The sequence below is a fragment of the Oncorhynchus kisutch genome, unplaced genomic scaffold (genome assembly GCF_002021735.2).
Source record: "Oncorhynchus kisutch isolate 150728-3 unplaced genomic scaffold, Okis_V2 Okis02a-Okis13b_hom, whole genome shotgun sequence".
NCBI classification, from domain to species: domain Eukaryota; kingdom Metazoa; phylum Chordata; class Actinopteri; order Salmoniformes; family Salmonidae; genus Oncorhynchus; species Oncorhynchus kisutch.
In genome coordinates this window covers 1,261,429-1,276,858 of record NW_022261979.1, presented here as the reverse complement: position 1 = coordinate 1,276,858, position 15,430 = coordinate 1,261,429, and the positions used below count along the sequence as shown (strand labels likewise).

The following is a 15,430-nucleotide window of genomic DNA, read 5'->3' as shown; positions in this document are numbered from 1 at the left end:
ATGGGTGCACCTCAGCCACACTCAAGGTCCTAAACGATATCATAACCACCATCTATAAAAGGCAGTACTGTGCAGCCGTCTTCATCGACATGGCCAAGGCTTTCGACTCTGTCAATCACTGCATTCTTATTGGCAGACTCAATAGCCTTGGCTTCTCAAATGACTGCCTCGCCTGGTTCACCAACTACTTCTCAGATAGAGTTCAGTGTGTCAAATCGGAGGGCATGTTGTCCGGACCTCTGGCAGTCTCTATGGGGGTGCCACAGGGTTCAAATCTTGGGCTAACCAAGAATATGTGGACAACTACAAATACCTAGGTGTCTGGTTAGACTGTAAACTTTCCCTCCAGAATCTAGAATCAGCTTCCTATTTCGCAACAAAGCCTCCTTCACTCATGGCGCCAACATACCCTCGTAAAACTGCCTATTCTACTGATCCTTGAATTCGGCGATGTAATTTACAAAATTGCTCCCAACACTTTACTCAGCAAAATGGATGTAGTCTATCACAGTGCCATCCGTTTTATCACCAAAGCCCCATATACTACCCTCCACTGCGACCTGTATGCTCTCCTTGGCTGGCCCTCACTACATATCCATCGCCAAACCCACTGGCTCCTGGTCATCTATAAGTCTTTGCTCTTTAAAGCCCCGCCATATCACAGCTCACTGGTCACCATAGCAACACCCACGCGTAGCACTCGCTCCAGCAGGTATATTGCACTGGTCATCCCCAAAGCCAACACTTACTTTGTCCGCCTTTCCTTCCATTTCTCTGCTGCCAATGACTGGAACGAATTGCAAAAATCTCTGAAGCTGGAAACTTATATCTCCCTCTCTAACTTTAAGCGTCAGCTGTCAGAGCAGCTTTCGACTATGTCCATCACCGCATTCTTATCAGCAGACTCAATAGCCTTGGGTTCTCAAATGACTGCCTCGCCTGGTTCACCAACTACTTCTCAGATAGAGTTCTGTGTGTCAAATCGGAGGGCCTGTTGTCTGGACCTCTGGCAGTCTCTATGGGGTTGCCAAAGGGTTCAAATCTCAGGCCGACTCTTTTCTCTGTATATATCAATGATGTCGCTCTTGCTGCTTGTAATTCTCTGATCCACCTCTACGCAGAGGACAACATTCTGTATACATCTGGCCAATGACTGGAATGACTGGAACAAATTACAAAAATATCTGAAGCTGGAGACTTATATCTCCCTCTCTGACTTTCAGCGTCAGCTGTCAGAGCAGCATATCGATCGCTGTACCTGTACACAGCCAATCTGTAAATAGCACACCCAACTACGTCATGCCCATATTATTACTTGCCCTCTTGCTCTTTTGCACCCCAGTATCTCTACAGGCACATCATCGCCTGCACATCTATCACTCCACTGTTTAATTGCTAAATTGTAATTATTTTAGTCTCTAGGGCCTATTTATTGCCTACCTCCCTACTCTTCTACATTTGCACACACTGTACATATATTTTTATATTTATTTTATTTTGTGTTATTGACTGTACATTTGTTTATGTGTAACTCTGTGTTGTTGTTTTTTTGCACTGCTTTGCTTTATCTTGGCCAGGTCGGAGTTGTAAATGGGAACTTGTTCTCAACTGGCTTACCGTGGAATGAAAAATACAAAAATAAAAATGGTGGTTACTGTACTGTTAGATTTCAGCAAAACCTTTGATATTATTGACCATAACCTGTTGTTGAAGAAAGGTATGTGTTATGGCTTTTCAAAGTCTGCCATATCGTTGATTCAGAGATATCTATCTAATATATCTCAAGGTTTTTTATTTTTGGAAGCTTCTCAAATGTCAAACATGTGAAGTGTGGAGTACCACAAGGCAGCTCTCTCAGCCCTCTACTCTTCTCAATTTTTACCAATGACCTGCCACTGGCATTAAACAAAGCATGTGTGTCCATGTATGCTGATTATTCAACCATACTGTATACGCATCAGCAACCACAACAAATGAAGTCACTGAAACCCTTAACAAAGAGTTGCAGTCTGTTTTGTAATGGGTGGCCAGTAATAAACTGGTCCTGAACATCTCTAAAACTAAGAGCATTGTATTTGGTACAAATCACTCCTTAAGTTCTAGACCTCAGCTCAATCTGGTAATGAATATTGTGGCTGTTGAACAAGTTGAGGAGATTAAATTACTTGGTGTTACCTTAGATTGTAAACTGTCATGGTCAAAATATAGATTCAATGGTTGCAAAGATGGGGAGAGGTCTGTCCATAGTACTTTGGTCCCAGCTCTCTGCAGGTCATTCACTAGGTCCCCCCGTGTGGTTCTGGGATTTTTGCTCACCGTTCTTGTGATCATTTTGACCCCACGGGGTGAGATCTCGCGTGGAGCCCCAGATTGAGGGAGATTATCAGTGGTCTTGTATGTCTTCCATTTCTTAATAATTGCTCCCACAGTTGATTTCTTCAAACCAAGCTGCTTACCTATTACCTAGATTCAGTCTTCCCAGCCTGGTGCAGGTCTACAATTTAGTTTCTGGTGTCCTTTGACAGCTCTTTGGTCTTGGCCATAGTGGAGTTTGGAGTGTGACTGTTTGAGGTTGTGGACAGGTGTCTTTTATCCTGATAACAAGTTCAAACAGGTGCCATTAATACAGGTAATGAGTGGAGGACAGAGGAGCTTCTTAAAGAAGAAGTTACAGGTCTGTGAGAGCCAGAAATCTTGCTTCTTTGCAGGTGACCAAATACTTATTTTCCACCATAATTTGCAAATAAATTCATAAAAAGTCCTACAATGTGATTTTCTGGATTTCCTTTTTCATTTTGTCTGTCATAGTTGAAGTGTACCTATGATGAAAATTACAGGCCTCTCTTATCTTTTTAAGTGGGAGAACTTGCACAATTGGTGTCTGACTAAATACGTTTTTGCCCCACTGTATATATGGGATGCAGGCAAATGCCTTCACTGAGCTGTGGAAAGACAGATTGACAGGGGTGAGACAATTAATTGTAATTTATCATAATGTTATTTTGTTGTTTGCAGGAGCACTATCCTTCTGACCCTATGTAGCCAGGTTCCATCTACTTTTTAACTCTTCGCAAGTGTGGCTTGTTTGGTGTCTGCTGTGCAGGAATACCCCAACAAGTAAACTATTGATTGATGGAGGCATGTCATCTAGCAAAGGCAGCAGCGCAGTCATCAACTACATGCACCATTTCTTCACCAACTTCAGTGTTGGGGAAACACAGTTGGACCTGAATTGTGATAACTGTAGTGGCCAAAACAAGAACAAGTTTGTGCTCTGGTATTGTGCCTGGCGGACAAATGCACAAGCTCCACCACAGTCTAAAGTACTACTTAAATATTTTTTGGGGGTATCTACATTACTTTACTATTCATATTTTTGGCAACTTTTACTTCTACTTCATTACATTCCGAAAGAAAACAATGGATTTTTAAAACCAAATACTTTTATAAAAGACTTTTACTGGGTGATTTTTACTTTTACTTCTGTCCTTTTCTATTAAGGTATCATTACATTTACTCAAGTATGACCATAATACCTTTTCCACCACTGGACGTGGCTGGGGGTTATAGCATTTCTTTCACATGGCCCATCAATTTAGACAAGTGTGTCTGCGTAAGCATCATCTAATATTTATTAAGTATTTTTTATCTGGACACTTTCTGTTTACCTGGAATTGTTCCATATTGTTGGCTACTACCACTTCTAATCTTCATCTTTACTACACAACTCACTGTTTAGCACATGACCTCACATGTGAATCCTTAAATAGATGGGTGGTGCTGGCTTAAGAGTGTGTGAACAATGCTGAATGGGTGTAGACAAAGGAGAGTTCTCCAGTAGGTACCAAAACATTCAAAGGCCCTTTTCTCAAAAGTGAGTTTACAAGTTTATCAACTTTCAAAGTAGAATTACTTTCCCATTGTTCCTCAAAAATGCAGTGTATGATATAGCGTTTTGTAGCTCTGAGTCTCTACTTTTTACCAATGTAAAAAGACCAATTTCAAATGTTGCTACATAAGACCGAATCCAGGTGGTGAGTCAGATTTGGTTTCCCTCCCTGTTGTGCTGTCTATCTGTCTCAGCATCTTCTTTGCAGTCACTCTGTGCTTCTTCTTGTTCTCTGTCTACCTGTCTGTCTGCTTCAGCCTTATACTTTATAAAAGTACATCTAACAACTTGGGTTATATTTTAAATCACGTGTCCCCCTGACTGAACATCTACCCTAAGTGTTACTACTACAGAGCTCCAGACTAACATTTCCCTCTGGTGTCACAACATTTTACAGTTGGGGATCCCAGCCCTGATCAATCATCTTATAAAGTCATTCTTATTGCTTTATTAAGAAGTATAAATAATAAACTACTGAGGTATTCAAGTTGTTTCATCTAACATGTCCAAGCAGGAATGCATGATGCAACATAATCCAGTGATTGTCATGAACTTTGGGACAACAGATTAGAGTTCTTGTATTTTACTCTCAAAGTAGGACTCCAGAATTTCCAGATTTTGTTGTTTTGGTCAATAGAGATGAATTACATACATCTTCATGTGAACTAACTACTGTACACGGAACGAAAAATATAAACGTAACATAAAATGTTGGTCTAATGTTTCATGAGCTGAAATAAAAGATCCCAGGAATGTTCCATACGCACAAAAAGCATATTTCTCTAAAATGTTGTGCACACGTGTTTACATCCCTGTTGGTGAGCATTTCTCCTTTACCACGATAATCCATCCATGTGACAGGTATGGCATATCAAGAAGCTGATTAAACAGCATGATCACAGATACACCTTGTGCTGGGGACAATAAAAGGCCCCTCTAAAATGTGCAATTTTGTCACAACACAATGTCACTGATGTCTCAAGTTTTCAAGTTTTGAGGGAGTGTGCAATTGGCATGCTAAATGCAGGAATCTCCACCAGAGCTGTTGCCAGATAATTTAATGTTAATTTCTCTACCATAAGCCGCCTCCAACGTTGTTTTTAGATAATTTGGCAGTACGTCCTACCGACCTCACAACCACAGACCACATGTATGGCATGGTGTGGGCGACATTGTGAACGTTGTGAACAGAGTGCCCCATGGTGGCTGTGGGGTTATGGTATGGGCATTGTATTGTTGGCAATTTGAATGCACAGAGATACTGTGACTAGATCCTGAGGCCCATTGTCATGCCATTCATCCGCTGCCTTCACATCATGTTCCAGCACGAAAATGCACGGCCCCATGTCGCAAGGTTCTGTACACAATTACCAACAACGACGAGATGGCCTACAGGGAGGAGGTGAGGGCCCTCGGAGTGTGGTGTCAGGAAAATAAGCTCACACTCAACGTCAACAAAACTAAGGAGAGAAAACAGCAGAGGGAACACCCCCCTATCCACATCGATGGAACAGTAGTGGAGATTGTAGTAAGTTTTAAGTTCCTTGGCGTACACATCACAGACAAACTGAATTGGTCCACCCACACAGACATCATCGTGAAGAAGGGGCAGCAGCGCCTCTTCAACCTCAGGAGGCTGAAGAAATTTGGCTTGTCACCAAAAGCACTCACAAACTTCTACAGATGCACAATCGAGAGCATCCTGTCGGGCTGTATCACCGCCTGGTACGGCAACTGCTCCGCCCACAACCGTAAGGCTCTCCAGAGGGTAGTGAGGTCTGCACAATGCATCACCGGGGGCAAACTACCTGCCCTCCAGGACACCTACACCACCCGATGTCACAGGAAGGCCATAAAGATCATCAAGGACAACAACCACCCGAGCCACTGCCTGTTCACCCCGCTATCATCCAGAAGGCGAGGTCAGTACAGGTGCATCAAAGCTGGGACCGAGAGACTGAAAAACAGCTTCTATCTCAAGGCCATCAGACTGTTAAACAGCCACCACGAACATTGAGTGGCTGCTGCCAACACACTGACTCAACTCCAGCCACTTTAATAATGGGAATTGATGGGAATTGATGTAAAATATATCACTAGCCACTTTAAACAATGCTACTTAATATAATAATAATATAATGTTTACATACCCTACATTATTTATCTCATATGTATACGTATATACTGTACTCTATATCATCTACTGCATCTTTATGTAATACATGTATCACTAGCCACTTTAAACTATGCCACTTTGTTTACATACTCATCTCATATGTATATACTGTACTCGATACCATCTACTGCATCTTGCCTATGCCGCTCTGTACCATCACTCTTTCATATATCTTTATGTACATATTCTTTATCCCTTTACACTTGTGTGTATAAGGTAGTAGTTTTGGAATTGTTAGTTAGATTACTCGTTGGTTATTACTGCATTGTCGGAACTAGAAGCACAAGCATTTTGCTACCCTCGCATTAACATCTGCTAACCATGTGTATGTGACAAATAAAATTTGATTTGATTTGATTTGATTTGACAATTGCTGGAAGCAGAAAATGTCCCAGTTCTTCCATGGCCTGCATACTCACCAGACATATCACATGTTTGGAATGCTCCGGATCAATGTGTATGATCAATCAATCAATAAATCAAATGTATTTCTAAATCCCTTCTTACATCAGCTGATGTCACAAAGTGCTGTACAGAAACGCATTGTAAAACCCCAAACAGCAAAGCAATGCAGGTGTAGAAGCACGGGGGCTAGGAAATACTCTCTAGAAAGGCCAGAACCTAGGAAGAAACCTAGAGAGGAACCAGGCTATGTTGGGTGGCCAGTCCTCTTCTGGCTGTGCCGGGTGGAGATTATAACAGAACATGGCCAAGATGTTCAAATGACGGTGTGTTCCAGTTCTCGCCAATATCCAGCAACTCCGCACAGCCATTGAAAAGGACAACATTCCACAGTCAATAGCCTGATCAACCCTGTCACAACAGATACTGACTGGTTTTCTGATCCACGCCCCTATGTTTTTTAAGGTATCTGTGACCAACAGATGTATTTCTGTATTCCCAGTCATGTGAAATCCATAGATTACAGCCTAATTTATTTATTTCAATTGATTGATTTCCTTATATGAACTGTAAGTCAGTGAAATCTTTGTAATTGTTTCATGATGCATTTTATGGTAAGTTAATAAAGGTGTTCTTTGTCATGCTCCTTCCATATAGAGCTGATGGAATGTTTAGCAAGTGTAAATGTTCTTTGTCAGGTCACATTTCACAATTAAAACAAGTGTATGTTATTTCCCCCCCTAGGGGTGGTTGACCTGACAGGTAAAACGTGTATGTTATTTCCCCTCCTAGGGGTGGTTGACCTGACAGGTAAAACGTGTATGTTATTTCCCCTCTAGGGGTGGTTGACCTGACAGGTAAAACGTGTATGTTATTTCCCCCCTAGGGGTGGTTGACCTGACAGGTAAAACGTGTATGTTATTTCCCTCCTAGGGGTGGTTGACCTGACAGGTAAAACGTGTATGTTATTTCCCCCCTAGGGGTGGTTGACCTGACAGGTAAAACGTGTATGTTATTTCCCCCCCTAGGGGTGGTTGACCTGACAGGTAAAACGTGTATGTTATTTTCCCCCCTAGGGGTGGTTGACCTGACAGGTAAAACGTGTATGTTATTTCCCCTCCTAGGGGTGGTTGACCTGACAGGTAAAACGTGTATGTTATTTCCCCTCTAGGGGTGGTTGACCTGACAGGTAAAACGTGTATGTTATTTCCCTCCTAGGGGTGGTTGACCTGACAGGTAAAACGTGTATGTTATTTCCCCCCTAGGGGTGGTTGACCTGACAGGTAAAACGTGTATGTTATTTCCCCCCCTAGGGGTGGTTGACCTGACAGGTAAAACGTGTATGTTATTTCCCCCCTAGGGGTGGTTGACCTGACAGGTAAAACGTGTATGTTATTTCCCTCCTAGGGGTGGTTGACCTGACAGGTAAAACGTGTATGTTATTTCCCCCCCTAGGGGTGGTTGACCTGACAGGTAAAACGTGTATGTTATTTCCCCCCTAGGGGTGGTTGACCTGACAGGTAAAACGTGTATGTTATTTCCCCTCTAGGGGTGGTTGACCTGACAGGTAAAACGTGTATGTTATTTCCCCCCCCAGGGGTGGTTGACCTGACAGGTAAAACGTGTATGTTATTTCCCCCTAGGGGTGGTTGACCTGACAGGTAAAACGTGTATGTTATTTCCCCCTAGGGGTGGTTGACCTGACAGGTAAAACGTATATGTTATTTCCCTCCTAGGGGTAGTTGATCTGACAGGGAAAATGCCTCACTTGTTTTTATAAACTACTATGAAAAACATTATTAACAAACTTACTTCAAGTTTTACCATTTGAAGTGAAGTGGAGTGAAAGTGAAACTGAGTGAAATGAAAAGTCATTAGTAATGATGACTATCTCTTGCAGAATGTTCTCAATCGTGTTTGTCACCACAGGAGGTTGATGGCACCATAATTGGGGAGGATAGGCTCGTGGTAATGACATGAGCCGACTTAGTGGAATGGTATCAAATACAACAAACACATGATTTCCATGTGCTTGATACCATTCCATTTGCTCAGTTCCAGCCATTATTTGGAGCTGTCCTTCCCTCAGCAGCCTCCACTGTTTGTCAGTGTTCTTGGCCAGCTGCTTGGCAATGCATGAGTAATAAAAATACAATTGTGAATAATAATTAAATAATTAAATAATAGCTTTTCTGCTTTCATCAACTTGTCTTTTTCAGTTAGACTTAGGAGGTATTCTTTGAGACAACCTCTGATGGATTACAGCATTGCAGAATGTACTTTAGTAAATTCATCTGCACTTTAATCATAATGAAAAGATCTTTGAGAAATGTGTTGGTAAAACTAAAATGATGTATACATACATTTTTATTATTAATATAGTAAATATAATGCCCATGTTATTTTATCCATGAAAGACCCGTACTCGTATTCCTCTGCGGTGGTTCAGGGAGGTGGCACCGCATTTGCTTCCTACGGTGAGGGACGCATCACAGTGGTCAGAGTGTGGGAGAACATCAACTACTACTATTACTACTACTACTACTACTACTACTACAACAGAAACGCCTACATCAGCGGGTGAGCAGACCCTGACCCATGAACAGACACCACTGACTCAGTCCAACTACACTACCCAACAGACACCACGGCTCAGTCCAACAACACTACCCAACAGACACCATGACTCAGTCCAACAACACTACCCAATTTCTCACTACTCACTCAGTCAAACTACACTACCCAACAGACACACTCTTTCTATATTTATTGTGAAAATCCTGCTCTGGTTCTGAGGTTCTAGCTGAGATACGGCTACAACTGGTCTCCTGTGTTTGGTTGCGAAGTTGGTGAAGAGCAGGAGATGGAGCCATTGTCCAGGTGTTTGGGAAGTACAACCCTCTAAAATACATCTACACCTTGGTGTTCAGCACCAACCGGGGGCTCTCTCTGTTGGCCAGCCAGCCGTTCCAAGTCTCCTTCAACTTCTACCCAACCCACATGGGAAATGAGCTGAGGCTGAAGCGGTCGCTTCAACGGGTGCCGGCATCACCTCCAATGGAGCCCACTGGGGATTGGTGGACTTGGAAGAGGCTGGAAACACCTCCAATGGAGCCCACTGGGGATTGGTGTACTTGGAAGAGGCTGGAAACACCTCCAATGGAGCCCACTGGGGATTGGTGTACTTGGAAGAGGCTGGAAACACCTCCAATGGAGCCCACTGGGGATTGGTGTACTTGGAAGAGGCTGGAAACAACTCCATCGTAGCCCACTGGTGATTGGTGTACTTGGAAGAGGCTGGAAACACCTCCAATGGAGCCCACTGGGGATTGGTGTACTTGGAAGAGGCTGGAAACACCTCCATCGGAGCCCACTGGGGATTGGTGTACTTGGAAGAGGCTGGAAACACCTCCAATGGAGCCCACTGGGGATTGGTGTACTTGGAAGAGGCTGGAAACACCTCCATCGGAGCCCACTGGGGATTGGTGTACTTGGAAGAGGCTGGAAACACCTCCAATGGAGCCCACTGGGGATTGGTGTACTTGGAAGAGGCTGGAAACACCTCCAATGGAGCCCACTGGGGATTGGTGTACTTGGGAGAGGCTGGAAACAGCACCTTCTCTTAATTGGAGAAAAAAAAGTATGTCTTGCTCTTTGGGTTGGTTCCCCGGAAACAGATTAAGCCTAGTCCTGGACTAGTTCCTATTAATGGAGATTCTCCTTTGAGCATTTCCAAAATAAATATTATAGTTTGATTACATTTTAGGGTATCTGAGGAGTAAATAGAAACAAATTTTGACTTGTTGAAACAAAGTTTAGGGGTAGATTTTCAGATTCCTTTCTCTGCAAGTTGAATGAGTTGATTACTCAAATCGATGGAGCCAACAAGACAGACTTTTTGGGATATAAAGAAGGATTGTATCTAACAAAACGACACTACATGTTATAGCTGGGCCCCTTTGGATGACAAATCAGAGGAAGATTTTCAAAAATTAAGTGAATAGTTCATAGTTATGTGAATGTATTCAAGAATTGAAGCTTTCAGCTGATATAACACACTATATGTACATAAATGTTTAAAATCCATAATATTCATGATTATTTATTTGAATTGCGCGCCCTCCAGTTTCCCTGGAAGTTGTCCTGCTAGTGGGACACCGATCCTTTAGAAGTTTTTAATGAATTTGAATGTTTAGAATATTATTGAGTATTTTCTAAATATGCACACTTTTCTTTTTGAGGTTACGCCTTTGAAGGAGAAGAGTCACATACAGGTCACATGCATTATTGAAGGTTGTATTTACCACAACAAATGAAAAGATGAGTATGTATGAGTTTATCAGAATACATTTAATATACATTAGTTCAGCTTGTTATCTTAGCGTTATACAGCAAACAAATGTTTTGTAAGGGAAGCTACCAACTGGGCAAAGACGTCAATTCAACGTCTATTCCACATTGGTTCATTTAATTGAAATTCCGCGGAAACAACGTTGATTCAACCAGTGTGTGCCCAATGGGTAGTTATTGAGATAAATTCATGTTCTTCCCCAACTAAAATAAAAAAGATAACTCAACTTACATACACAAAGGTAGTTAATATAGCAATTTAGATTTATATTGACCTTTATTTTTGATAAATTAGGTCCTACATTATATATTTGTATTAACGTGTTAATTGAACTATCAAATATTATGGATAGGTAGTCACAAGTGCCTCAGGGTATTTCACCTTGTCATCTGTAGACAAAAGTTTATTTTCTCACTTTGTAACTTCTACTGATATTTATCTGGTTAATCTGCAGAATATGAAATCATATTGTTTTCCTGTAGTAACATGAACAGGTTGCCAGTGATTTAATGAAGATGTGAGTATTGAAATAATGTAGACGGAAAATGTTGAATCTTGTCTGCACATCTAGAATTAAATTGAAATACATGTACTGAAACAAATATTCTACAATAAAATACTGTAGGTATTTGAGCAAACCAATGAACTAAGCACCTTGTTAATGATCAGATCCACATGTCTTTTTCAGCATGTTAATGTTTGAAGGGAAGGAGTTCCTCTTGGTGTAATTAAATAACTGAAGACTGAACACATTCATACGATGTTGGTATTTTATTTTAATTGTTCGGTTGTTAGATTGTATCTTTTTTTTAATCCCTATTTCAGATCATTAATTTGTTACAAATTCAAAAGAACACAATTATTTTTTCCTTATAACATTCCTTGATACTCCCTCCCAATGTAGCCTCGACCAATTAGAAAACAATGTCTGACTTCTCAATAGTGACTGACTAAAGGTGTTCTTTGTCATGCTCCTTCCATCTAGAACTGATGGAATGTTCAGCAGGTATAAATGCAGTTCTTAGAGGAATCAGTAGACTAGAAGGACCTGGCAGAGACAGAGAGACAAGAAGCTTTTACAGGTTTTCACACACATCTCAAGATAGCACTGTGGGTAACTACACAACTAACTAAATAGAAAATGTGCACTTGTTTTTAATGCATAATACTGGTGTGGGAAATGTTATGAAGTTAATACTCATTATCTCTTGGTACTTGGGCACAAACATTTTGGCCCTTTTGCCACTAAATTTAAATTCAATGATCTGACATTATTTTTAATGTGACAGTAGCTTAGCACTGCAAGAGTGATTGTAGTAAACAAGAGTAGGTTCAACTTTATAGAGCCGTTTACATTTCACATTCAAGAATGGTTTGCTGTTTGTTACATCACAATTCAAAAGGTTATTTTCTTCTCCCTCCTAGGAAACACTGACCTGACAGGTAAAATGACTTATTTGTTTTGACAAACTACTATGAAAAACATTATTAACTACATTATTTCAAGTTTTACCATTTAAAGTGAAACGGAATGAGAGTGAAATTGACTGAAATTAAAGGTCTTAAGTGTTGACGCCTCACTTTTGCAGAATGTTCTTAATCCTGGTTGTCACAATGTTCTTGGCTGGCTGCTTGGCTTTGCGTGAGTTAGAAAAATACAATTCTGAATTATAATGATAAAATAATAGCTTTTGTGCTTTTACCAATTTGTCTTTTTCAGTTAGACTTAGGAGTTCTTCTTTGAGACATAAACTAATGTATTAAATCATTGCAGAATGTACTTTAGATAATTCATCTGCACTTTATTCATAATGTAAAGATCTTTCAGAAATGTGTTGGTAAAAATAAAATGTTGTATATATAAAGATGTATTATTAATATAGTAAATATAGTAAACATATTGGCCATGTTATTTTAGCCATCAAAGACCCGTACTCGTATTCCTCTGCGGTGGGTCAGGGAGTTGGCACCCCATTTGCTTCCTACGGTGAGGGGCGCATTACGGGAGTCAGAGTGTGGGAGACCAACAACAACTACTACTACTACTACTACTACTACAACTACAACAGCAACAACTACATCAGCGGGTGAGCAGACTCTGACCCATTAACAGACATCACTGACTCAGTCCAACTAAACTACCCAACAAACACCACTGACTCAGTCCAACTACACTACCCAACAAACACCACTGACTCAGTCCAACTACACTACCCAACAAACACCACTGACTCAGTCCAACTACACTACCCAACAAACACCACTGACTCAGTCCAACTACACTACCCAACAAACACCACTGACTCAGTCCAACTACACTACACAACAAACACGACTGACTCAGTCCAACTACACTACCCAACAAACACCACTGACTCAGTCCAACTACACTACCCAACAAACACCACTGACTCAGTCCAACTACACTACCCAACAAACACCACTGACTCAGTCCAACTACACTACCCAACAAACACGACTGACTCAGTCCAACTACACTACCCAACAAACACCACTGACTCAGTCCAACTACACTACCCAACAAACTTTCTTTCTTTCTTTCTTCCTTTCTTTCTTTGTTGTGTTTATTACATATTCAGTTTATGACCAAACAATATTGTTATCGTATCTAACCCAGAGTACAACGTAAAATGTAATTCCTTGATATTCTCTGACGCTACCTGCTGTCTCGGTCTGAATGTGCCTTATCAAAACACAACCAACGTGAAAAGCTTCCTCTGTTTTAGGTTCCAGCTGAGATACGGCAACACCTGGTCTCCTGTGTTCGGTAACGAAGGGAGTGTAAAGCAGGTGATGGAGCTGTTTAATGATGAGGCCATCGTCGAGGTGTCTGGGAAGTACAACCCAGCAGACTACATCTGCTACCTGGTGTTAACCACCAACATGGGGCGCACTCTGTCAGCCGGCATGCCCAACCAAGTCTCCTTCAACTTCTACCCAACCAACATGGGCAATGAGCTGAGGATCCTCAGCGGTCGCTTCAACGGTGCTGGAATCACCTCCATCGGAGCCCACTGGGGATTGGTGGACATGGAAGGGGCTGGAAACAGTACTCTGGAAACAGCACTGGAAACAGTAACACCTATTTATTAGGGGGAAAAATGCATTTTAGTCCAGGAGTAAACTTAATCTGGGTCCAGGAAACTGACCCTATATGTTGGACGGTTGCTTGACAGACGCTGACAGAACTGTTTTTATTTCACTATCTGTTTTTTATTTCACTGAATGAATTTGAATGTTTTGAGTACTTTGGAAGTACTTTTGAGGTGATTCCTCACTTGAAACAGTAATAAAATATTTCTTAACATATTCAAAATTCATTTAGTTCAAATTCTCATGAAGCATCCATAAGATAGGAATATTCAAACAGTCCTGTCAGCTTGGGTCACAGACCACATGCGTTGTTATCACATTTTATCACAATAAAGGAAAGAATCATATGGGATTTAAAGGATTAATTATATATTTGATTAATGGAACAATCAAATATTATGGGGAGATAATAGTGTTTCAGGGAGTTTCACCTTCACTATTTTATACACGCTGCATTTGTTGTTTGTTGTTCCTTTTCTGCTACATCTGCTTATGGACATTTGAATAAAAAGCATATCTTTAATCATTATATTTCATTTTATTCCTTTTGATAAGCATATACATACAGTAGTGACCAGAAGCTACAATAAGCTTAACAAACCCTAGCTCAATGGTGTCAATAAGGAACTACATTTATAACAGCAACGCCTATCCAATAGTAATGAAGGGGAAAAAATGGATAGTTACATATCGGGATATTATTTTCCACAATATATCATGTCGTATCGCATCAACAATATCAAACTATTATGTTTGTGTTAGTTGGCTGTCTCTGCACTAAAACTCTTATTTTCCTTCATAGACTGTTCTCCATTTTCATTTGAAATAGGAAGCACATATTTGGAGGAAATTTTACTTCCATTACTTTCTCATGATTTCTATTCTCTCTGCCACAGACATATAGTGAGCAATATGTTTGGAACATCGAATCACAATAAAATCACAGTATAGAATCATAATACATGTAGAACCATAATACATGTAGAATCATAATACATGTAGAACCATAATACATGTAGAATCATAATACATGTAGAATCATAATACATGTAGAATCATAATACATGTAGAACCATAATACATGTAGAATCATGTAGAATCATAATACATGTAGAATCATGTAGAATCATAATACATGTAGAATCATAATACATGTAGAATCATAATACATGTAGAACCATAATACATGTAGAATCATAATACATGTAGAACCATAATACATGTAGAACCATAATACATGTAGAATCATAATACATGTAGAACCATAATACATGTAGAATCATAATACATGTAGAACCATAATACATGTAGAATCATAATACATGTAGAATCATAATACATGTAGAACCATAATACATGTAGAATCATAATACATGTAGAATCATAATACATGTAGAATCATAATACATGTAGAATCATGTAGAATCATAATACATGTAGAATCATGTAGAATCATAATACATGTAGAATCATAATACATGTAGAATCATAATACATG

At 40.3% G+C, this 15,430-nt stretch overlaps 1 protein-coding gene and 1 pseudogene across 3 annotated transcripts; both read left to right on the top strand.

The window, feature by feature from the left end:
• LOC116359249 (uncharacterized) overlaps positions 1-10,093 on the top strand; it is a 35,492-nt pseudogene extending 25,399 nt beyond the window's left edge.
• A 1,720-nt stretch (positions 10,094-11,813) lies between these two features.
• On the top strand, positions 11,814-14,461 carry LOC116359307 (zymogen granule membrane protein 16-like). 3 transcript variants are annotated; one of them, XM_031812104.1, is made up of 5 exons: positions 11,814-11,928; positions 12,244-12,261; positions 12,408-12,460; positions 12,737-12,905; positions 13,566-14,461. In XM_031812104.1, the coding sequence occupies exons 3-5, from the start codon at positions 12,409-12,411 to the stop codon at positions 13,930-13,932; spliced, it is 588 nt and encodes a 195-aa protein (XP_031667964.1). In that variant the 5' UTR covers positions 11,814-11,928; positions 12,244-12,261; position 12,408; the 3' UTR covers positions 13,933-14,461. The 3 variants fall into 3 exon arrangements, with proteins under 3 accessions (XP_031667964.1, XP_031667965.1, XP_031667966.1); XM_031812105.1 differs by having other exon boundaries at positions 11,818-11,932; XM_031812106.1 differs by having other exon boundaries at positions 11,866-11,928; positions 12,244-12,460.
• The last annotated feature ends 969 nt before the right edge of the window (positions 14,462-15,430 follow it).

Bases quoted from the DNA above. Each gene is read 5' to 3' on its own strand.
- LOC116359307 (XM_031812104.1), top strand. From the start codon at position 12,409: ATGTTCTTAATCCTGGTTGTCACAATGTTCTTGGCTGGCTGCTTGGCT. The intron at 12,461-12,736 runs GTGAGTTAGAAA...ATGTTATTTTAG, and splicing joins GGCTGGCTGCTTGGCTTTGC to CCATCAAAGACCCGTACTCG. The intron at 12,906-13,565 runs GTGAGCAGACTC...CCTCTGTTTTAG, and splicing joins AGCAACAACTACATCAGCGG to GTTCCAGCTGAGATACGGCA.